General features: G+C 38.6%; 5 protein-coding genes and 4 pseudogenes across 5 annotated transcripts in view; 5 read left to right on the forward strand and 4 right to left on the reverse strand.

The window, feature by feature from the left end:
• Nucleotides 1-25,112, forward strand: part of LOC148943638 (uncharacterized) — a 308,181-nt gene that overhangs the window by 152,645 nt on the left and 130,424 nt on the right. The window lies entirely within an intron of this gene.
• LOC148943646 (histone H1-delta-like) lies at nt 5,953-6,502 on the forward strand. The gene has a single exon (XM_089101722.1). It carries the CDS (start codon nt 5,982-5,984, stop codon nt 6,459-6,461), a length of 480 nt encoding a protein of 159 aa, XP_088957848.1. The 5' UTR covers nt 5,953-5,981; the 3' UTR covers nt 6,462-6,502.
• Nucleotides 7,083-7,201, reverse strand: LOC148943647 (5S ribosomal RNA; annotated as a pseudogene).
• On the forward strand, nt 8,519-8,885 carry LOC148943648 (histone H2B-like; annotated as a pseudogene).
• LOC148943649 (histone H3.2-like) lies at nt 11,181-11,640 on the reverse strand. The gene has a single exon (XM_089101482.1). The coding sequence runs from the start codon at nt 11,638-11,640 to the stop codon at nt 11,335-11,337; it is 306 nt and encodes a 101-aa protein (XP_088957608.1). The 3' UTR covers nt 11,181-11,334.
• LOC148943650 (histone H3, embryonic-like) lies at nt 12,614-13,125 on the reverse strand (annotated as a pseudogene).
• Nucleotides 13,245-13,631, forward strand: LOC148943651 (histone H4-like). The gene is made up of 2 exons (XM_089101743.1): nt 13,245-13,269; nt 13,306-13,631. Exons 1-2 carry the CDS (start codon nt 13,245-13,247, stop codon nt 13,629-13,631), a joined length of 351 nt encoding a protein of 116 aa, XP_088957869.1.
• LOC148943652 (histone H4-like) lies at nt 23,778-24,173 on the reverse strand. Its single transcript, XM_089101855.1, has one exon. The coding sequence runs from the start codon at nt 24,148-24,150 to the stop codon at nt 23,839-23,841; it is 312 nt and encodes a 103-aa protein (XP_088957981.1). The 5' UTR covers nt 24,151-24,173; the 3' UTR covers nt 23,778-23,838.
• On the forward strand, nt 24,304-24,759 carry LOC148943653 (histone H3-like; annotated as a pseudogene).

The following is a 25,112-nucleotide window of genomic DNA, read 5'->3' on the forward strand; positions in this document are numbered from 1 at the left end:
TTACTCCTTTTGGCTAAATGGCTTTCTCAAAATTTTGTTCTGACGTCACTTACGAATGAACTAACGTAACGAACTTCTATATTTTTATGTTTTTATTACGTATATTATGGAGTTTACCCCTAGTCAATACCTCGCTCTTTACGCTAAAGTTCGAATTTTGTTCGAATCACAAACCACTGAATCAAAAAGGCCGGTTAATTATAGATAGCTCTTTTGAAAGTACTAAATAAACTTTAGCGTAAAGGGCGAGGTACTGACTAGGGGGCGAACCCCTCATGTATGTAATAATTTCTGTTTGTTTTAAGTTTTAATATTGTTCCATACTTTCAGTTGAAAAAACTTGTTTTTTTTATTGAATTTCTGATCATTTTTTTAAATAATGCTGGGAAATCTGGCGCCCCCTTCATAAAAATGTCCCTTCCCCCAAGGAAAAATCCTCCATGGAAAGATCCTTCCCCGAAACCCCCTCCTCCGACCCCCCCCCCCACAAGAAAAAAACCCTCCTGAAACGTCTGTATACTTCCCATTAACCAATACTATATGTAAACAATGGGCAAAGCTTAAAACTTGCAGCCCTTCACCCAGGAACTGTGGGGGATTAAGTCATCCTCAAAGACATATTTATTAGATTTTCAGACTATACTACTACTACTAACAACTCACCGCAGCACCAAGCCGCCTGAGGCCAACAGTGCTACGCACGCTCCTCCTCCATCCCAATCTATTTACCTCCTTCTTTACACCCGCCCAGGGAGTTTCCATATTCCTTAAATATTTCTTTATAACATCCTCCCATCCCGGACGAAGATGATCTGCTTTCCGTTTAGCTCTAGACGGATGGCCGAAAAGAACAATCTTCGGCAATCTGTCATCCGCACAACGTGCCCTAGCCAACTCAGCCTTTCTTTCATTATACCCCAAGAGAGCGGTATTGAACCACATTTTTCGTATAGCCTATTATTTGAAATACGGTCAGTCAGCCGGGTACCCAGAACAATCCTTAAGCAATTTCTCTAGAAAAAATCTAGCAAATCTTCATCCGCTTTTCAGAGCACCCATGCTTCAGAGCCATATTTGACCGCTGTCATCACTGTAGCTTCTAATATTCTAATCTCGGTTTGCAGACTTATCTTCCTATTCTTCCAAACTTATTTTTAACTGTGAGAAAACACCCTGAGCCTTGGCTATTCTACTTTTAACATCTTCACTGCTCTCACCATCTTTACTAATAATACTACCAAGGTAAGTGAAGCTGCCCACCTGATCAATCTTTTCATTATCCGACGTCACCTTTTAATCTTCACTTATTCCGAGCCTTAGTGAGTAAGTCTTTTTAACATTACTTTTCATACCTATTCTAGCACCCTGAACTCGCAAAACCTCTAAAACTTCATTCATTTTGCTCACACTTTCATCTAGGATGCTTAAATCATCAGCATAATCTAAGTCCAGGAGACTTTCTCTTCCCAATTTGATTCCGTGGTCTACCATTGCCTTTCCTGTGCTCCTTAAGCTGAATAAAATGGCTATCTCAAAATTTTGATTGGGTGACTTCGGGAAAAATTAGCGTGGGAGGGGGCCAAGTTGTCCTCCAATTTTTTGGCCACTTAAAAAGGGCACTATAACTTTTAAGTTACATTCAGATGTTTCCTCTTACGATATCCTAGGACTACTGGATCGATACGATCACCCCTGGGGAAATGAAAAATAAAAAAATAAATAAACCCGCATCCGTGATCTTTCTTCTGGCAAAAAATTCAAAATTCCACATTTTTGCAGATAGGAGCTTGAAACTTCTTGAGTAGGGTTCTCTGATACGCTGAATCTGAATGTGTGATTTTCATTACAGTTCTATGACTTTTAGGGGATGTTTTCCCCTTTTTTAGAAAATAAGGCAAATTTTCTCAGGCGCGTAACTTTTGCTGGGTAAGACTAAACTTGGTGAAACTTATATATTTGAAATCAGCATAAAAATTCGATTCTTGTGTTGTATCTATTGGTATTAAAATTGCGGTTTTTAGGGTTTTGGTTACTATTGAGCCGGGTCGCTCCTTACTTACAGTTCGTTACCACGAACTGTTTAAAAGTTTTAATTTTGTTCCAATTCTTCAAAAATGACCCCTGTATCACCAAGGCCATTAATTAGAATAAATAGCTCTTATGAAAGTACTAAAAAATCTTTGGCTTAAAGAGCAAGGTATCAACTAGGGGGCGAACCCAATCATATACGTAATAATTTCTGTTCGTTTTAAGTTTTGATGTTGCTCCTTGCTTTCAATTGAAAGACTAGTTTGTTTTATTTAATTTCTGATCTTTTTTTTAAATAGTGCCAGGAAAATCCGGCGCCCCATTCATAGCAATGTCCATTCCCCCATGGAAAGATCCTTCCACATAACCCCCGACCCATTCCCCCCCCACTACCAGAAAAAATCCCCCCTAAAAACGTCTGTATACATCCCAATAACCAATACAATATGTAAACATTGGGTAAAATTCATAGCTTTCAGCCCCCCCCCCGGAGACTTTAGGGATTAAGTTATCAAAAAAGACGTAGTTATTATATTTTCGACCATGCTGAACAAATTGGTTATCTCAAAACTTTGATCAGGTGACTTTGGGAAAAAAATGAGCATGGGAGGGGGCCTAGTTGCCCTCCATTTTTTGGTCAATTAAAAAGAAGCACTAGAACTTTTAATTTTCGTTCGAATGAGCCCTCCCACGATATTCTAGGACCACTTGGTTGATACGATCACCACTGGAAAAAAAAAACACGCATCCATAATCTTTCTTCTGGCAAAAAAAATACAAAATTCCACATTTTTGCAGACAGGAGCTTGAAACCTCTACAGCAGGGTTCTCTGATCCGCTGAATCCGATGGTGCCATTTTCATTAAGGTTCTATAACTTTTAAGGGGGGTTTTCCCCTTTTTTCAAAAATCAGGCGAATTCTCTCAGGCGCGTAAATTTTGACGGGTAGAACTAAACTTGATAAAACTTATATATTTGAAATCAGCAAACAAATTTGATTCTTTTGATGTACATGTTGGTATCAAAATTCAGTTTTTTAGAGTTTCGGTTACTATTGAGCCGGGTCGCTCCTTACTTACAGTTCTTTACCACGAACTGTTTGATTGATTTAACGTGAAAGAAGGAACTTAAGTTTGTATGTGCCAATATTAAAATTGTTTGCATGCTCTCTCTCAGCAATTGGGGTTGCCAAATTACATTCCCTCCCCTACCCATAGACAAAATATTGCGGCGTAAATAATTTCTTAGACCACACTGCTTTTCCATTTTACAAAAAATTTTTAAACAAGAAAAACGGGTTTTAATTTTCTATAAAGTCGTGAAATACAAAACAATTAAATAAACACGAATAGTCCGAATATCTCGATCCCACGTCCGTGAGCTTTTCTCAACGGAAAAAAAAAATATAAAATGAAACAAAAAATGTTCTTTTTTAAAAAAAAACTTAACTTACATCAAAATAAAACATACTAAACACCTAAAGAGAAAGAAAAAGAACAAAAGAAAAAATATAAATAATAGGAAACAAAACTCACATATTAAATAAACACTTCCATGCACTGAATGCCTAAAATGATTCAACTCGCCTCACAGTATATAAATGGAAATCTATTAAATAAACACTTCCATGCACTGAATGTCTATAATGATTCAACTCGCCTCCTCACAGTATATAAATGGAAATATATTAAATAAACACTTCCATGCACTGAATGTCTGTAATGATTCAACTCGCCTCCTCACAGTATATAAATGGAAATATATTAAATAAACACTTCCATGCACTGAATGTCTATAATGATTCAACTCGCCTCCTCACAGTATATAAATGGAAATATATTAAATAAACACTTCCATGCACTGAATGTCTATAATGATTCAACTCGCCACCTCACAGTACATAAATCTATATACTTTAATATATTTCATTTTAATATATTTCCATATATTAAATATATGGAAATATATTTAATTTCCATATATTTATTTAATATATATATATATATATATTTAATTTATATATATATAAATTAAATATATTTATAAATATATTTAAATAAATATATTTAAATATATTTATAAATTAAATATATTTCTATATATATTTAATATATTTCTTTAAAAAAAACGGTACTTGTGTACAATATGGTACACATCGCTATAGACTGTATATATGAAACCATACCCGCCCACTGTCAAACGTCTCTTGGCTAGAGATAAATGAGGGCAACTCGTAATAGCTAAATTATTGTGAAATATTTACGTGATTATTTTTTGGTATGTACGGGGGAAAAAGGTACTGAGGTTAGGTTAGGTTACGTATTTAGTTTATGATCTACCTTACCTCCCCCCCCCTCCCTACCCCCTTATGTGCAAGTATATAGCCCAAATTTGTTTCAAATTTGTTTAACTATTATATATTCATCCTATTTTATTATATTTCATTAGCATTAACCAAACTTGACTTCTGTCGTGTGTACCATATAATGCACAAGTACCATACAAACAAATGGAATTTTATAGCTGGTACTCACTATTGAAATTTCAAGTCCTTGAAAGTCCATTATCCTTCTTATCCCATGCCTCATAAAGACTTTTATTCTCATATGGAACATATTATATTTATTATCCTTTTCTTTTTTTTGTTGGCAAAAGGGTAACTTGAGTTTCTAAGCATAATATATATTAAGCAAATGCTTTAAGTTTAAAAGAAGAAAAAAAACAAAAAACTAAGCATTGAACATATTGGTTATTCCCAGCACTACTTTTGACCTTTTGAAATACAAGACTCCATAAGTATCAAAAGCCTTTGCTTCGAAAAAAAAAAATGCATCCAAGATTCTTTGATTCATCTTTTTCATTTTTTAAACTGTCGTGCTAGAGGGATCCTGGTAAAATAAAAAAAAAAAAAAAAAAAAAAAAAAAAAATCAGAGATGCTTGCTCTGAGAAGCTCCCTGTCCTCTTTATATCCTCGCTGTACCACCACTGATACAGATTTATATACAAAAACCTAAAAAGCAGCCATAATTTACTTACTTATTCATATAAATGTGAAGATATTTAATGTGTCGGATTGTTATCTTTATTTCTTTATTTGTTTTTTAATTAGGCTAGTTTGTAATTTCTATTGTTAGTTTTTAGGCAAAACTCGAAAATATACTGTAATAAAGGACATTTCTCAGGTTTCAAATAATTCTGTTTCAAGTGGTACGTATATTGAACATTTTATATATAATGTGATCGAAAGAAATACAAGAAGAGGACTTCCAGTGAGCAGCAGCGGTAACAGCCCCCCCTATTCTTGCAACAAATACGAAACTATTCCTGTTATTGTAAATTTCAGACTAGAAGGCAAATACATTTATTTTCATTATAACACACAAGCCCCCATATTTGATAAGTTTACAATGTGCTTGATATTCTGTGTTTTTATATGAAGAATTAGAAATTGAACATCAGCTAATTTTGAAACGAACAATCAACGATTTTTCATTATCTTACATAAAATTTTCATAATTTTAATAGTAAAAATAAAAAGATTACACCAATGCTTGAAATTCATATTAGACTTTCGTTTTGTAGGATTGAAAAACTGATGTCTAATAGTCACTTATCTTGTGTGTTAAATTTATCTATTATCAATCAATGACAAAAATTTGTAATTCGGAAAGACGGACTTTCCTACAAACAAGAATCTTTTTTATCTATCAAACTCACTCAATATCCGGAACTTTGTGAATAAAGGCATTGCAAACAAACACAAGGCTGCCCAAATTCCTTAGCTCGCACGCAGAGAGAAATGTTAACCCTGGTACGGTGGTTCCTGGAACTGTAACAGTAAAACTTCGAAAATAAGCATGCATTCGAGATTTAGTCGCATTAGTGATAGAGAGAATATTGAGAGAAATTTGAAGTGTCTGAAGTGGCACCGACATCTGTAGAATCCCAGAGCATGGCTTCACCAGCCAAGAAGGAAAAGAAAGCAAAGGCTCCAAAACCAGCTAAGACTGCAAAACCTAAAGGGGATAAAAAGGCCAAAACACCAGCAAACCACCCGAAATACACGGAAATGATCAACAAATCCATTAATGACCTGAAAGAACGCGGAGGATGTAGCCGTCAAGCCATTCTAAAATACATAATGGCCAATTTTCAGGTTGGCAATGATGCAAAAGTTGTGAATATGCATCTTAAGCAAGCTTTGAAGCATTGCCTTGCAAATGGAATTGTTATAAATCCAAAAGGTACTGGCGTAACTGGTTCTTTCAAGCTTGCAAAGCCTGCCAAGGCCGAAAAATCCATGTCTGCAAAGCCAGCCAAGCCCACAGCTAAGAAAGCCTCAGTCAAGAAAACAGCCAAACCTACTACAGTTAAAAAGTCAACTTCAGCCAAAAGGTTACCAAGCCTATGGTTAGCAGCAAGAAACCTGTAAAGGTTTCCAAGAAACCCACTGTTGCAAAAAAAGCCGTACCAGCAAAGAAATCACCACCCAATAAGATGTCGCCTAGCAAAAAGGCTTCCGCCAAGAAAGTGTCATCTAAATAGCCATTAGCCAAGACAGCATCGCAGAATTAAGTACCATCCGACCTTATCCTCTACTACACAAACGCAATTTTCTGTGCGATCAAACCACATGCTATACTATCGAAAGTTTCTGTTCAGAAAGTTAAAAAGAGATTAAATTTAATTTAGAATTTCTAATTCTCCCATTTTCACTAGACGTATTCTTCTTCGTACGCATAACTAACTGTCGGTAAGAAGGAATGTTGAGCTCTATGGCTGGTCCAGTATGCGCAGTACCATACTGCGGACTACTATCGTCGTTATTCTCGGAAGGTTGAAGCTCCTACCCAGCGAAGCACCACAAATAATCTAAAAAATACATCGTCACAGCCGAATGGGTTGAGCAGCGCCTTTGTGGGGGCTAAGGCTCTATTTTCTTTTATATATAAAAGATATAATCAGCTTGGTGCTATTAGAATAATGAAACAAGTTTATTTTTGAATATTATTTTACTTCGAAAAAGAGAAAAAAAATCACAATAATTAAAAAATGCCAACAGCACCCGGTGTTTCCAGGCGGTCACCCATCCCAGTACTGACCGGGTCAGACGTTGTATGACTTCCAGGATCTGACGAAACTGGATACTTTCAACGTGGTATGGCCGTTGGCTGAAGGAGATGTTTATCAGGAGGATGTTTTGTCCAAAAACCCGAAAATGACTACAATGACTTTTGTGAGATTATTTTATATAGGAGTACTTTTTAATTAAGTTGATAAGTAATAACATCAGTGGTAGTCTTTTATTTTAACAAAATTTACTTCTGACACTAATTTAAAAGCACAACCCCCGTGTACACCTTTGTTTGTTCGTCTCAACTTTATGCATATGCACGACTAAAGTACTCTACCTTAATCTTACTATTCACAATAATACTGTGACCTAACTCATTTCTAATGATTTCTAAAGTTCCAGAATAGCACGCGTCGGGATAGTATATTGGTTAAAATTTCTTCTGAAGTGTAGTCCTAAGAATAATTTTGTGTTGTTTTTTCGAGCTTTTTTCTTTATGTAAGAAAAATAAAACACCCAACAACCTACTTGAAATTTTTTAATCTGTCAGTCTTAGCTGTTAAAACAATAGACCTGTGTACAAAAGAAAATTGAAGGACCAGAATCTACCTCGCCACCTTATAATTAGGTCGAGGTTGGCATATATAAATTTGAAAGCCCCCCACCCCCCCCTTTTCGGTCGTTAAGTTTCCTTTATAGTAGATATTGTTAAGCCAACCGGGCGAACATTATAGATGTTCAGTATATTAATTGTTTTCAATTAAAAGTGCTGGTTTAAATTTTTTTTTAGGGTCTTTTTAATACTTTTTAACTAATTACTAATGGTGCGAATTATCATTATACTTTTTTCGTATTACAGAATTCCTGTTGTTCTCAATGAAAAATTGTGTTAAGTGACAACCCGAGATTATAGTTATAAATTATTCGTCATGTCTAATTTCCCTATTACTGTAATGATGAATTCGAAGCGTTTTTTTACTATCCCGTGAAGCCGTACAAGTAAGCTCAAGTACATCAGCAGCCCCATGCTCCAACACTGCTGTCAGGTAAATGGGTGTGCCTGCACCAACTCACTCCGCATCGTTGCCCTTTCTCAGAAGACGAAGGATCCTTCCCACTGGGAATCGGAGACCTGCCCTGCTTGAACAGGACTTTGCCTTTCCCTTCACTTTTCCACCCTTTCCTCTTCCTGACATGGTTTCTAGCATACGAAATTCGCTTGGACTCTAACCACAAACAAATATAAATGATGTCTGTTCTTGAATAGCTAAAGCGCAAACAATTTATACTCACACCGACGAACTCAGTTCCTCTGACAAAAAATCTGTGCGCGAACTCAAGCTTGTATGAAAGCGGGTTGTAACTTGTAAATGCTATTCATTTGATAATTGGCTTTTGTCAAGACTTTATTTAAAATGGCTCCAAAAACTTCAGGAAAAGCAGCAAAGAAAGCTGGTAAGGCGTCAAAAAAAAATCACTAAAACTGATAAGAAAAGGAAACGAAAGAGGAAGGAAAGCTATGCCATTTACATTTACAAAGTTCTCAAGCAAGTGCACCCCGACACCGGGGTTTCTAGCAAAGCAATGAGCATCATGAATAGCTTTGTCAACGATATCTTTGAAAGGATTGCCGCAGAAGCCTATCGTCTAGCTCTTTACAACAAGAGGTTCACCATCACTAGCAGAGAGGTTCAAACTCTGCAAATACACAAGCTCCAAATAAGGGATTTTCCCCGACTATTACCGCCCAATCAGCGGGGCCCTCCCAAACAGCCCTTCTAAGGGTTACCACCTTATTTTAAATGCTCTCAATGCTCATAGCTTTGTGAATGCTAATGAAATAAAACAAAATACGATGAAAATACAATACTTTAGTAAAAAAATTATGATAACCAGCACAAAGAATTATGGAAGGGGGGTCGTCCAGAGCACATTATATTAAATACATAACCTAACCAAAATACCAACTAAGTATTTAATTAAACTATAGCAATGATGTATTTTCCAAAGCGAGCCATTGCGATTTATCTCGTATAAAGAAGTTCTTTCAGGCCTGAAAATTTGGTCTCGTTTTTTGTTACTTTACTTCAATGTTTTAAATCAGAGTTTTAAAATTAATTTCAATACAAATTCAAAAACACACATGCATCTATCTTATATTTTCTGAAAGCCTGTGTAATAAATTTTAGTAATAAAAAAAACGAAGTCGATTTAAATTATTGAAATTCAATTAAAAAATGTTTTTCATGAAATTGAAAAACATTTTTAACGGATTTACACTATTATGTGCTCATTTGCTGGCAAGTTAGCATGGATGAATCAATGAAAAAAATATCTACCTATAGAAGAATGACTTGTTTATTCTTTAGTATAGGTTTCATTGCTCAAAATCCTACCAACTAATAAAAAATTTGAATAAAGCCATTCCAAACAAACACAAGTAATACAGATCTGACTGATATCCTTCAGAGAGAACTTTTCCTAAAGGGCCTTCTTAGCCCGCCTCACACTTTCCAACACAGAACACATTCTAAGTCGAGTGAAAACGAATCCCTATTCCCAGGTATACCTTATGTGACGTCTAGATGTATGTTTATTTAGACTGTACAAGTTGTAATGGCAGGTGTGATGACCTCAGCAATTCATACGAGAGTATTGCAGCAAATTTAGAAATCTTGGAAAATGAAATAGAAGAGGACAGTCTGGATGAAAAGGAAAGAAAAGGGGCAGGCCGCAAAAGGAGGTTCGATATGGCAGAAAAGGAAGACCGAAAGAAGAGACATAGAAAAGATGGATATCTCTACAAGGATAGCTCACGATCTTCATGAAATAGTAGAGAAGACAGCTATGAGAGAGCTAGGACGTAAAGGGCTCCAAAATTCTTCAGGAGGAGCTAATTATATAGAGCAGAAAAATTCAAAATTATAGTTTTCTATATTTCAAAATTATTTATTCCATAGGTTAGTTTAAAAATTTTATGTAGGTTAAAGATATTTTTCGCCTTAAATTTGGATGTAAAGAGAAAAAAAATATCTTTTCCAATTCTATTTTGGCAGAGAAAATGATAACAAATAAAGTTCTTGAGTTTAAGAATTTTTGTTGGAGGTAATGGTGCTCGTCCGAAGTCCGCTCCCATGCATTCATGGCGCATGCAGAGCTAACTTAACGTGCCTCAGGATATCCGGATAGCCACCGGAGAACTAAATGCACCTAGGGACGGTTGGGCTTGCAACCCTCCTCCTGAAATTACTTGCTACGAAAGGAGCTGGATATACAGCCTCGGATGCACCATCACTTGGAGAGGAGTGACAGCATTGTCAACCTGTTTCCTCTACACTGGCGACCCTGCTGAGCAAGAGCGTTAAGTCAAGTTGAATTTTTGTAATGAAGGTGTGATTTTTGTCTAATTTACATACTAAGCTGCACAACGGTCCTTCTCAGGGCCATGTAACACACTTAACGCTCAAAATCCTACATCTTCATATAAATGAGGATAATACACCCGCTGCAAAGTAAACGGGTGTGCCTGCACCAATTCGCTCCGCAATGCTCTGCTCTCAAATTGCTTTCATTGCTCCTGGCCTTGGTTTGCGAAATTTCGGGTAAACAAGAACCCATACTAAACCATTATAAAAAAAAGAAGAAAACTCTTCAATATTCAAAATCTCCTGTTTCGAAGGCAGGTCCCAAATTCCTTGTATAGAAATTAATATCTATCGACGAATCGTTGAAGACAATAGAAAAGGGGGCCTCGGCTTTTTCATGACATTCCATCGAAAACCATAGAAAACAGTTTTATAGGCCCGAGGCCCCCTTTGGGAGTTGTTCATTTTATTGGGTATTTTTGAATATCTTAGGCTGGCCTAAATTGGCTTTTGTGCTAATTTATATTCATTAGATGGTTTGTATCTTGTTGAATGCCACGCCGAATCTATGACTCATTTTTACAATAATTTGACGTATATCTGATTAATTTCGACATTTTTTTTGTTATTTTGCCCCTCGAGTCATACATTTTATGCCAAGGAACACTAGGGATGTTTATCGCTAGTCCGCGTGTTTGTTTAAACCATATAGTGGCCCTAAACAGGGCTGTTGGTTAGGATGCAGTTGCGTAGAATTAGGGTATTTAAGCTCTCTCGCCACGGATACGACGGGCGAGTGGAATATCTTTTGGCATGATGGTCACCCTTTTGGCGTGAATGGTACACAAGTTGGTGTCCTCAAAAAGTCAAACTAGATACGCCTCGCTGACTTCTTGTAGGGCCATCACAGCCGAGCTCTGGAACCTCAAGTCAGTTTTGAAATCCTGGGCAATCTCTCGCACAAGTCTCTGAAAGGGCAATTTTCTTATTAAGAGTTCGGTAATTTTTTGATAGCGACAAAGCTCTCTCAGGTCTACGGTTCCGGGCCTGTATCTGTGTTTTTTTACCCCTTCAGTAGCAGGAGCCGACTTACGTGCAGCCTTGGTCGCAAGCTGCTTTCTAGGTGCCTTTCCACCCGTTGATTTTCTCGCAGTTTGTTTTATCCTAGCCATATTGATAGTTTGCCTCTCTTTAATAGAATGAACAAAGGAACGCATTGCTAACGGCTTTATTTTATACGGAGCGCCAACCGCGCGATACGAGTAACATTTTGTGGAGAAGGACTTTTGTAATATAAAATAAACGGGCTCTCAAGAACTAACTGCACCTAGGGACGGTTGGGCTTGCAACCATCCTCCTGAAATTACTTGCTACGAAAGGAGCTGGATATACAGCCTCGGATGCCCCATCGCTTGGAGAGGACTGACAGCGCTGTCAACCAGTTTCCTCTACACTGTCAACCCTGCTGAGCAAGAGCGTTAAGTCAATTTGAATTTTTGTAATGAAGGTGTGATTTTTGTCTAATTGGCATACTAAGCTGCACAACGGTCCTTCTCAGGGCCATGTAACACACTTAACGCTCAAAATCCTACATCTTCATATAAATGAGGATAATACACCCGCTGCAAAGTAAACGGGTGTGCCTGCACCAACTCACTCCGCAATGCTCTGCTGTCAAATTGCTTTCATTGCTCCTGGCCTTGATTTGCGAAATCTCAGGTAAACAAGAACCCATACTAAATCATTATAAAAAAAAGAAGAAAACTCTTCAATATTCAAAATCTCCTGTTTCGGAGGCAGGTCCCAAATTAGTTGTATAGAAATTAATATCTATCGACGAATCGTTGAAGACAAGAGAAAAGGGGGCCTCGGCTTTTTCATGACATTCCATCGAAAACCATAGAAAACAATTTTATAGGCCTGAGGCCCCCATTGGGACTTGTTCATTTTCTTGGGTATTTTTGAATTTCTTAGGCTGGCCTAAATTGGCTTTTGTGCTAATTTATTTTCATTAGATGGTTTGTATCTTGTTGAATGCCACGCGGAATCTATGACTCATTTTTACAATAATTTGACGTATATCTGATTAATTTCGACCTTTTTTTTTTTATTTTGCCCCTCGAGTCATACCTTTTTTTTCCGAGGAATACTAGGGCTGTTTAACGTTATTTCGCGTGTTTGTTTAAACCATATAGTGGCCCTTAAAATGGCCGCTGGTTAGGATGCAGTTGCGTAGAATTAGGGTATTTAAGATCTCTCGCCACGGATACGACGGGCGAGTTGAATATCTTTTGGCATGATGTTCACCCTTTTGTCAATAATAGCACAAAATTGTGGGTCCTCACACGTTCCAACTAGATACGCCTTGCTGTCGTAGTTTAGTTCATTATCCTACGATCACGTGAAAATCAATAAAGATTAAAAATAATTGGAACTCACCCTCAAACGCATATCACAGGGCACTTTTCGTAGTCGGATTTCTGACCTTTTTTTATAGCGACAAATCTCTCTCAGGGCTACCGGGCCTGTATCTGTGTTTTTTTTTCCCTAACAGTAGCAGGAGCCGACTTACGTGCTGCCTTGGTTGCAAGCTGCTTTCTAGGTGCCTTTCCACTCGTTGATTTTCTCGCAGTTTGTTTTATCCTAGCCATATTGATAGTTTGCCTCTCTTTAATAGAATGAACAAAGGAACACATTGCTAACGGCTTTATTTTATACGGAGCGCCAACCGCGCGATACGAGTAACATTTTGTGGGGAAGAACTTTTGTCATATAAATGAAACGGGCTTTCAAGGAAATTTGTTAGTCTAAAAAAAACTTTAAAGATGTTGGATAAGATATTGAAATAAATAAGACAGGACGAGGAACAGGAGGACCGGGGCTTGGACAAGGAGGCGCAAAGCGTCATCGTAAAGTTCTTCTTGACAATATTCAAGGACTCACCAAGCCGGCTATCAAAAGACTGGCTCGCCGAGGTGGTGTAAAACGTATATCTGGCCTAATTTACGAGGAAACCAGAGGCGTTCTTAAAGTTTTTCTAGAAAATGTTATTCGCGATGCTGTCACTTACACAGAGCATGCCAAAAGAAAGACTGTAACTGCAATGGGTGCTGTTTACGCTCTGAAGCGTCAAGGTCGTACATTGTATGGATTTGGTGGTTAATGGTTTTCAAATGCGTTTTAAATCGTCCCAGTCCCCCTACCCAACGGCCTTTTTAAAGGCCAACAAATTTATAAACACTTCTTAGCCCAGGTTTTATGAACCTTTTCTTTGTTGTGCTTTCAAAATGTCAGTAAATAGTTTTTTTTCTTTTCGTCTCAGGTGCAATATCTAATTAGAATTATGCAAAGAAATTACCATTGCTATTTTACTGTATTTAGCTTTTCCTTTCATATTTGAATAAAGTTTGCATTTTCACAATGGAACTGTTCAAAGAAATAATTGTTGCTATTTAACTGCAAAAGCCCTTTCTTTCATGTTTGAATAAAGCAAGTAAGAACAGAGGAAAATATGTTCCTACTCTTACCAAATTACCCCTGGACCTTACAATTTGGACGACAATATTGCATTAATTATATGCAGTTAACAAAGAAGTATGAAAAGCTGGCAAAATCTTAGGGTTTTTAGGGCAAGGGTTTTAAGTTATGCCCTGGGACATATAAGGTTTCTATAGAAGGCGTTGTCGTAGAAACTTCAAAAAAGCCTCATTCGATTGGAAATTGAAAGGGCTAGAGCCCTTTTTATTAGTCAAAAGCTATTGGAGGGCGACTAGCCCTCCCCGCCCCACGCCTATCATTCAACCAAACACACTCAATCAAAATTTTGAGATAGCCATTTTGTTCAGTATAGTTGATTTCCAGATAGAAAAGATCTTTTTGAGGAGGGCACTCCCCCACAACCTTCAGGGCAAGGGTTTTAAGTTATGCTCGGGGGGCATATAAGGTTTTTATAGAAGGCGTTGTCGTAGAAACTTCATAAAAGGCCCATTTGATTGGAAATTCAAACGTCTAGTTTTAATAGTCGAAAGTGATTGGAGGGCAACTAGCCCCCCCCCGCCCATCACTCCCCCAAACATATCAAATCAAAATTTTGAGATAGCCATTTTGTTCAGCGTAGTTGATTTCTAGATAGAAAATATATTTTTGAGGAGGACACTCCCTTACAATCCTTGTGGCAAGGGTTGTAAGTTATGCCCTGGGGGCATATAAGGTTTTTATAGAAGGTATTGCCGTAGAAACTTCAAGAAAGCCTCATTCGATTAGAAATTTAAAGAGCTAGTTCCTTTTTAATAGTCGAAAGTGATTGGAGGGCAACTAGCCCCCCCTCCCACGCCCATCATTCCCACAAACACATCCAATCAAAATTTTGAGATAGGCATTTTGTTCTGCGTAGTTTTTTTCCAGATAGAAAATATGTTTTTGAGGAGGAAAATCCCCCACAACCTTCAGGGCAAGGGTTGTAAGTTATGCCCTGGGGGCATATAAGGTTTTTATAGAAGGCGTTGTCGTAGAAACTTCTAAAAAGGCTCATTTGATTGGAAATTCAAAGGGCTAGTGCCCTTTTTAATAGTTGAAAGTGATTGGACGGTAATTAACCCCCCTCTCATGCCCACCTTTTCATAAGCAGCGCGGTAGCGTTGCCTAAGTAAAGACCGATGTGGGCATAATGTGTTGTTTTTGGTTTTTTTTTTCTCCATACCTGGACACTTCGTATCGTAGGAGTCGTCGTAGAAACTTCAAAAAGGGATCACTCGATTAGAAATTGGAGTGGCTAGTGTCCTTTTTAATAGTCGAAAGTGATTGGAGGGCAACTAGCCCCCCCCCCCACCCCCCAAAATACCCCCAAAAAAAACAAAAAAAATTTTGAAATAGCCATTTTTTTTAGAGTAGTTGATTTCCAGATAGAAAATATGTTTCCGAGGAGCAAACTCGTTCCAGCCTTCTGAGCATGGGTTATAAGTTATGGCCTGAGGGCATATGAGGTTATTATAGAAGGTGTTGTCATAAAAACTTCATAAAAAGCTTATTTGATTGGAAATTCAATGGGCTAGTACCCTTTTTAATAGTCGAAAGTGATTGGAGGGCAACAAGCCCCCTCCCCACGCCCATTATTCCCCCAAATACATCCAATCAAAATTTTTGAGAAAGCCATTTTGTTCAGCGTAGTTGATTTCCAGATAGAAAACATGTTTTTGAGGAGGACACTCCCCCACAACCCTCAGGGCAAGGGTTTAAGTTATACCCTGGGGGCATATAAGGTTTTTATAGACGGAATTGTCGTAGAAACTTCAAGAAAGGCTCATTCGATTGGAAATTCAAAGGGCTAGTGCCCTTTTTAATATTAAAAAGTGAATAGAGGGCAACTAACCCCCCTCTCACGCCCACCTTTTCATAGGCAGTGCGGTAGCGCTGCCTAAGTATAGAACGATGTGGGCATAATGTGTTGTTTTTTGGGTTTTCTTCTCCATACCCGGGCACTTCGTATCGAAGGAGTCGTCGTAAAAACTTCGAAAAGGGCTCACTCGATTAGAAATTGGACTGGCTAGTGTCCTTTTTAATAGTCGAAAGTGATTGGAGGGCAGCTAGCCCCCCCACGCCCATCATTCCCCCAAACACATCCAATCAAAATTTTGAGATATCCATTTTGTTCAGCATAGTTGATTTTCAGATAGAAAATATGTTTTTGAGCAGGACATTCGTCCACAACCCTCAGGGCAAGGGTTTTTAGTTATGCCCTGGGGGCATATAAGGTTTTTATAGAAGGTGTTGTCGTAGAAACTTCAAAACAGGCTCATTCAATTGGAAATTCAAAGGGGTAGTACCCCTTTTAATAGTCGAAAGTGACTGGAGGGCAACTAGCCCCCCCTCCCACACCCAACATTCCTCCAAAGACATCCAATCAAAATTTTGAGAAAGCCATTTTGTTCAGCGTAGTTGATTTCCAGACAGGAAATAGGTTTTTTAGGAGGACACTCCCCCACAATCCTCAGGACAAGGGTTTTAATTTATGCCCTGTAGGCATATAAGGTTTTTATAGAAGGCATTGTCGTAGAAACTTCGAAAAGGGCTCACTCGATTAAAAATTGGAGTGGCTAGTGTCCTTTTTAATAGTCGAAAGTGATAAGTTTCTTATAGAAGGTGTTGTCGTAGAAACTTCAAAACAGGCTCATTCAATTGAAAATTCAAAGGGCTAGTACCCTTTTTAATCGTCGAAAGTGATTGGAGGGCAACTATCCCCCCTCCCACGCCCATCATTCGCCCAAACACATCGAATCAAAATTTAGAGAAAGCCATTTTGTTCAGCGTAGTTGATTTCCAGATAGAAAACATGTTTTTGAGGAGGACACTCCCCTACAACCCTCAGGGCAAGGGCCAGGGGGCATTTAATGTTTTTATAGAAGGTGTTGTCATCGAAACTTCAAAAAAGCTCATTCGATTGGAAATTCAAAGGGCTAGTGCCCTTTTTAATAGTCGAAAGTGATGGGAGGGCAACTAGCCCCCCCCCCACTCAACCTTTCCCCAAGGACATTCACAAACATTTGATAACTTATCAAGGTGTTTAGCATGGTGTACTTCTACATAGTTAATACAAGGTTCAGGAAGACCCTTCCCCCAGTCCTTAGGACATGAACATCATGAAAATCCATGGAGGCCGATAAGGTTTTTTACAGTAAATACTTCTATATAATCTTCAAAGAAGACTCATTTAATTACAAATTCAAGGCGCTAGTGCTCTTTTGAATAGTCGAAAGTTATTGGAGGGCAACTAGCCCCTCCCAACCCCATCATTCCCGAAATACATCCAATCAAAATTTTGAGATAGCAATTTTGTTCAGCGTGGTTGATTTCCCGATAGAAAATATGTTTTTGAGGAGGACACTCCCCCACAACCCTCAGGGCAAGCGTTTTAAGTTATGACCAGGGGGCATATAATGTTTTTATAGAAGGTGTTGTCGTAGAAGTTTCAAAAAAAGCTCATTCGATTGGAAATTCAACGGGCTAGTGCACTTTTTAATAGTCAAACGGGAGGGCTACTAGCCCCCCATGCCCATTATTCCCCCAAACACATCCAATAAAAATTTTGAGATAGCCATTTTGTTCAGCGTACTTGATTTACAGATAGAAAATGTGTTTCTTAGTGTTTATGTTTTAATCTATTGTTTTAACTTTTCATTGCATTTCCGTAACTCTTAAATACTTTCCCCAAGAGAACTACACGCATAGGTTGGTATTTATCGGGGGGAGGCATAGACTCAAGATTTTGTTACCTATTATGTTTGTATGTACTGTGCACCAATCTTACGCAAAGCTATTCAGCTATGCATTATATTTTTTTTAATTTGTCGTGAAAAATAGGCTTATACAAACATGACAAGTTTTCCTTGTCCTTATATTCAAATATAAAATATGTGAACAGATTTAAAAACCGTGATACTTTTGTAATACATTTTTAAATAATCCGGGTCGCAGCGGTAGCTAGCAACCTATTAAAAGACGATCACGTCCAATTTCAAGAAATATAAAAACCCATAGCTCCTAAAAAAAGAGTCAGATGAAAACAAAAGTACACCATTAGAACCACCTTGTCCGAAAACTCTGTATAGGAATATACATAGTAAGGTTACTAGATTGCACTAGCAGCCTAGTAAGAGACGATCAAGTCCAATGTTAAGAAATATAAAAACCCATAGCTTCTAAAAAAAGAGTATGATCAAAACAAAATGCACACCATTAAAACCGCCTTGTCTGAAACCCCTTTATGAAAAACTTTCTGTCCCTTGGCTTGAACAGCAAGGAAAATATATTGGCTTGAAAATCAAGAAAAGAGTAGAACCCTATCAAGAGGTCGTGACGGGCACCACTGCTGCCATCTACAATTTAGTTTAATGCCGACGGGACTCCATATATGGGCATAGAGTCCCTAGGGAGAACACCTGTGCTGTCAGTCCGATGGGGCACCATATATGGGCATGGAATCCCCAGGGAGAACACGTTTCTGAGAAATTGGAGTTCGCCCAGGAGAATTGTTTCCGGGCGAAGTTTATTAATGTCTTTGGTGTTCGTCCAGGAGAATTGTTTCCGGGCGAAGTTTATTAATGTCTGACAGATGATGTCAAGGTTGATTGATTTGTCACGAAAGGGGAATTAATTTGTTGTTTCTAAGGGGAATTATTGATCTACGAAAGGGGAATTAATTTGTTGTTTCTAAGGGGAATTATTGATTCACGAAAGGGGAATTAATTTGTTGTTTCTAAGGGGAATTATTGATTCAAGAAAGGGGAATTAATTTTTTGTTTCTAAGGGGAAGGTGGGGAAGAATGTTTTGATCTTAGAGATGAAGAGATTAACGCGGGAAAGGGTTTCCTAGTAATTTCAAATTTGACAGCGCAGAGATGCCAAAACAAAAGGATCACGCATAAATTACGTTTAGGGATTATTTGGACGAAACCGTTTTAGGCATTTTAGGGAATTATTTGGGCGAAACAGTTTGAGGCATTTTAGAAAATGATTTTAGAAGATGATTTAGAAGAGGATTTGAGGGTGAAACTCTGTGGTCGTTATAATACACAAGTTCTATTTGAACAGTGTTGTGAGGTCCTCTACCCCAGCCCCAAAGGCTCTTACTAGGCTGCTAGTGCAGTCTAGTAACCTTACTATGTATATTCCTATACAGAGTTTTCGGACAAGATGGTTCTAATGGTGTACATTTGTTTTGATCTGATTCTTTTTTTAGGAGCTATGGGTTTTTATATTTATTAACATTGGACGTGATCGTCTTTTAATAGGTTGCTAGCTACCGCTGCGACCCGGATTATTTAAAAATGTATTACAAAAGTGTCACGCTTTTTAAATCAGTTCACATATTTTATATTTGAATATAAGGACAAGGAAAACTTGTCATGTTGGTATAAGCCTATTTTTCACGACAAACTAAAAAAATATAATGCATAGCTGAATAACTTTGCGTAAGATTGGTGCACAGTACATACAAACATAATAGGTAACAAATTCTTGAGTCTATGCCTCCCCCCGACAAATGCCAACCTATGCGTGTAGTTCTCTTGGGGAAAGTATTTAAGAGTTACGGAAATGCAATGAAAGGTTAAAACGATAGATTAAAACATAAACACTAAGAAACATACTTTCTATCTGTAAATCAACTACACTGAACAAAATGGCTATCTCAAAATTTTTATTGGATGTGTTTGGGGGAATAATGGGCATGGGGGGCTAGTAGCCCTCCCGTTTGACTATTAAAAAGGGCACTAGCCCGTTGAATTTCCGATCGAATGAGCTTTTTTTGAAGTTTCTACGACAACACCTTCTATAAAAACATTATATGCCCCCTGGTCATAACTTAAAACCCTTGCCCTGAGGGTTGTGGGGGAGTGTCCCTCAAAAACATATTTTCTATTGGGAAATCAACCAATCTGAAAAAAATTGCTATCTCAAAATTTTGATTGGATGTATTTCGGGAATGATGGGGTGAGGAGGGGCTAGTTGCCCTCCAATCACTTTCGACTATTCAAAAGGGTACTAACCCTTTGAATTTCCAATCGAATGAGCCTGTTTTGAAGTTTTTACGACAACGCCTTCTATAAAAACTCCCTCAAGGTTTTGGGGGAGTTTCGTCCTCAAAACATATTTTCTAGCTGGAAATCAACTACGCTGAACAAAATGACTATCTAAAAATTTTGATTGGATGTGTTTGGGGAAATGATGGGTAGGGGGGGGGGCTAATTGCCCTCCAATCGCTTTCGACTATTAAAAAGGGCACTAGCCCGTTGAATTTCTAATCGAATGAGCTTTTTTGAAGTTTCTACGACAATACCTTCTATAAAAACATTAAATGCCCCCTGGCCCTTGCCCTGAGGGTTGTAGGGGAGTGTCCTCCTCAAAAACATGTTTTTTATCTGGAAATCAACTACGCTGAACAAACTGGCTTTCTCTAAATTTTGATTCGATGTGTTTGGGGGAATGATGGGCGTGGAGGGGGGGATAGTTGCCCTCCAATCACTTTCGACGATTAAAAAGGGTACTAGCCCTTTGAATTTCCAAATGAATGAGCCTGTTTTGAAGTTTCTACGACAACACCTTCTATAAAAACCTTATCAATTTTGACTATTAAAAAGGACACTAGCCACTCCAATTTTTAATCGAGTGGGCACTTTTCGAAGTTTCTACGACGACTCCTTCGATACGAAGTGCCCAGGTATGGAGAAAGAAACCCAAAAAACAACACATTATGCCCACATCGTTCTTTACTTTGGCAGCGCTACCGCACCGCCTATGAAAAGGTGGGCGTGAGAGGGGGGTTAGTTGCCCTCCAATCACTTTCGACTATTAAAAAGGGCACTAGCCCTTTGAATTTCCAGTCGAATGAGCCTTTCTTGAAGTTTCTACGACAATGCCTTCTATAAAAACCTTATATAACCCCAGGGCATAACTTAAAACCCTTGCCCTGAGGGTTATGGGGGAGTGTCCTCCTCAAAAAAATGTTTTATATCTGGAAATCAACTACGCTGAACAAAATAGCTTTCTCAAAACTTTGATTGGATGTATTTGGGGGAATGATGGGTTTGGGTGGGGGGGCTAGTTGCCCTCCAATCACTTTTGACTATTAAAAAGGGTACTACCCCTTTGAATTTCCAATTAAAAGAGCCTGTTTTGAAGTTTCTCCGACAACACCTTCTATAAAAACCTTATATGCCCCCAGGGCATAACTTAAAACCCTTTCCCTGAGGGTTGTGGGCGAGTGTCCTGCTCAAAAACATATTTGCTATCTGAAAATCAACTATGCTGAACAAAATGTATATCTCAAATTTTGATTGGATTTGTTTGGGGGAATGATGGGCGTGGGGGAGGTCTAGTTGCCCTCCAATCACTTTCGACTATTAAAAAGGACACTAGCCACTCCAATTTCTAATCGAGTGAGCCCTTTTAGAAGTTTCAACAACGACTCCTTCGATACGAAGTGCCCAGGTATGGAGAAGAAAACCCAAAAAACAACACATTATGCCCACATCGTTCTATACTTAGGCAGCGCTACCGCACTGCCTATGAAAAGGTGGGCGTGAGAGGGGGGTTAGTTGCCCTCTAATCACTTTTGACTATTAAAAAGGGACTATCCCTTTCAATTTCCATTCGAATGATCTTGTCTTGAAGTCTCTGCAACAACGCCTTCTATAAAAACCTTATATGCCCCCAGGGTATAAGAAGAAACTCTTGCGCCAAGGGTTTTGGGGAGAGTCCTTCTCAAAAACATATTCTCTATCTAGAAATCAACTAAGCTGAGCAAACTGGCTATCTCAAAATTTTGATTGGATGCCTTTGGGGGAATGATGGGCGTGGGAGCGGGGGGGGGGGGGCTATTTGCCCTCCAATCACTTTTGACTATTATAAAGGGTACCAGCCCTTTGAATTTCCAATCGAATGAGCCTGTTTTGAAGTTTCTACGACGAAACCTTCAATAAAAACCTTATATGCCCCCAGGGCATAACTTAAAACCCTTGCCCTGAGGGTTGTGGGGGAGTTTCCTCCTCAAAAACATATTTTCTATCTGGAAATCAACTATGCTAAGCAAAATGGCTATCTCAAAATTTTGATTGGATTTGTTCGGGGGAATGGTGGGGGTGGGGGGCTAGTTGCCCTCAAATCAATTTCGACTATTAAAAAGGACACTAGCCACTCCAATTTCTAATCGAGTGAGCCCTTTTTGAAGTTTCTACGACGACTCCTACGATACGAAGTGCCCAGGTATTGAGAAAAAACCCCCAAAAACAGCACATTATGCCCACATCGTTCTTTACTTAGGCAGCGTTACCGCGCTGCCTATGAAAAGGTGGGCATGAGAGGGGGGTTAATTACCGTCCAATTACTTTGAACTATTAAAAAGGGCACTAGCCCTTTGAATTTCCAATCAAATGAGCCTTTTTTGAAGTTTCTATGACAACGCCTTCTATAAAAACCTTATATGCCCCCAGGCCGCAACTTAAAACCCTTGCCCCGAGGGTTGTGGGTGAATGTCCTCATCAAAAACATATTTTCTATCTGGAAAACAACTACGCTGAACAAAATGCCTATCTCAAAATTTTGATTGGATGTGTTTGGGGGAATGATGGGCGTGGTAGGGGGGGGGCTAGTTGCCCTCCAATCACTTTCGACTATTAAAAAGGACACTAGCTCTTTAAATTTCTAATCGAATGAGGCTTTCTTGAAGTTTCTACGGCAATACCTTCTATAAAAACCTTATATGCCCCCAGGGCATAACTTAAAACCCTTGCCACAAGGGTATTAGGGGAGTGTCCTCCTCAAAATATATTTTATATCTAGAAATCAACTACGTTGAACAAAATGACTATCTCAAAATTTTGATTTGATATGTTTGGGGGAGGGATGGGCGGGGGGGGGGCTAGTTGCCCTCCAATCACTTTCGACTATTAAAACTAGACGTTTGAATTTCCAATCGAATGGGCCTTTTTTGAAGTTTCTACGACAACGCCTTCTATAAAAACCTTATATGCCCCCCGGGCATAACTTAAAACCCTTGCCCTGAAGGTTGTGGGGGAGTGTCCTCCTCAAAAAGATATTTTCTGTCTGGAAATCAACTACGCTGAACAAAATGGCTATCTCAAAATTTTGATTGAGTGTGTTTGGGGGAATGATAGGCGTGGGGGGGGGAGGGCTAGTCGCCCTCCAATAGCTTTCGACTATTAAAAAGGGCTCTAGCCCTTTGAATTTCCAATCGAATGAGCCTTTTTTGAAGTTTCTACGACAACGCCTTCTATAAAAACCTTATATGTCCCCAGGGCATAACTTAAAACCCTTGCCCTAAAAACGCTGAGATTTTGCCAGCTTTTCATACTTGTTTATATGACCCCAGGGTATAACTTAAAACCCTTGCCCTAAAAACCATAAAATTTTGCCTGCTTTTCATACTTGTTTGTTAACTGCATATAATTAATGCAATACTGTCGTCCAAATTGTAAGGTCCAGGGGTAATTTTGTAAGAGTAGGAACATATTTTCCTCTGTTCTTACTTGCTTTATTCAAACATGAAAGAAAGGGCTTTTGCAGTTAAATAGCAACAATTATTTCTTTGAACAGTTCCATTGTGAAAATGCAAACGTTATTCAAATATGAAAGGAAAAGCTAAATACAGTAAAATAGCAATGGTAATTTCTTTGCATAATTCTAATTAGATATTGCACCTGAGACGAAAAGAAAAAAAACTATTTACTGACATTTTGAAAGCACAACAAAGAAAAGGTTAATAAAACCTGGGCTAAGAAATGTTTATAAATTTGTTGGCCTTTAAAAAGGCCGTTGGGTAGGGGGACTAGGACGATTTAAAACGCATTTGGAAACCATTAACCACCAAAGCCATACAATGTACGACCTTGACGCTTCAGAGCGTAAACTACATCCATTGCAGTTACAGTCTTTCTCTTGACATTCTCTGTGTAAGTGACAGCGTCGCAAATAATATTCTCGAGCAAATCTTTAAGAACGCCTCTGGTTTCCTCGTAAATTAGGCCAGATATACGTTTTACACCACCTCGGCGAGCCAGTCTTTTGATAGCCGGCTTGGTGATTCCTTGGATTTTGTCATGAAGAACTTTACGATGACGCTTTGCGCCTCCTTTTCCAAGCCCCTTTCCTCCTTGTCCTCTTCCTGTCATATTTAATTCAATATCGTAGACCACAGCTGTAAAGTTTTTGTTAACTAACAAATTCTCTTGAAAGCCCGTTATTTTATATGACAAAAGTTCTTCTCCACAAAATGTTACTCGTATCGCGCGGTTGGCGCTCCGTATAAAATAAAGCCGTTAGCAATGTGTGCCTTTGTTCATTCTATTAAAAAGAGGCAAACTATCAATCCGGCTAGAACAAAATAAACAGCGAGAAAATCAACGGGCGGAAAGGCACCTAGAAAGCAGCTTGCGACCAAGGCAGCACGTAAGTCGGCTCCTGCTACTGGTGGGGTAAAAAAACCGCACAGATAAAGGACCGGAACAGTAGCCCTGAGAGAGATTCGTCTCTATCAAAAGAGTACCTAACTATTAATAAGAAACGGGCCCTTGCAGTGGAGCTGGGGGGATATTGCCTAGTATTTTTTCACTGACCAAAGGTTCCATAGCTCAGCGGTTATGACCCTACCATACTCCATCGAGGCGTATCTAGTTGGACTTTTCGATGACCACAACTTGTGTGTCCTACATGCGCAAAGGGTGACCATTATGCCAAAAGATATTCAACTCGCCCGTCGTATCCGTGGCGAGAGAGCTTAAATACCATAATACTACGCAACTTCATCCGTCCCAACAGCCCTGTTAAGGGTCACTATATGGTTTAAACAAACCCGCGCCCGAGATCTAAACAGCCCTAGTGTTCCTCGGAAATAAAGGTATGATTCGAGGGGCACAATAACAAAAAAAAGGTCGAAATTAATCAGATATACGTCAAATTATTGTAAAAATGAGTCATAGATTCGGCGTAGCATTCAACAAGATACAAACCATCTAATGAAAATAAATTAGCACAAAAGCCAATTTAGGCCAGCCTAAGAAATTCAAAAATACCCAAGAAAATGAACAACTCCCAATGGGGGCATCGGGCCTATAAAACTGTTTTCTATGGTTTT

The sequence above is a fragment of the Artemia sp. Qi Xiang Cuo genome, chromosome 15 (genome assembly GCF_049724085.1).
Source record: "Artemia sp. Qi Xiang Cuo chromosome 15, ASM4972408v1, whole genome shotgun sequence".
Classification (NCBI taxonomy): domain Eukaryota; kingdom Metazoa; phylum Arthropoda; class Branchiopoda; order Anostraca; family Artemiidae; genus Artemia; species Artemia sp. Qi Xiang Cuo.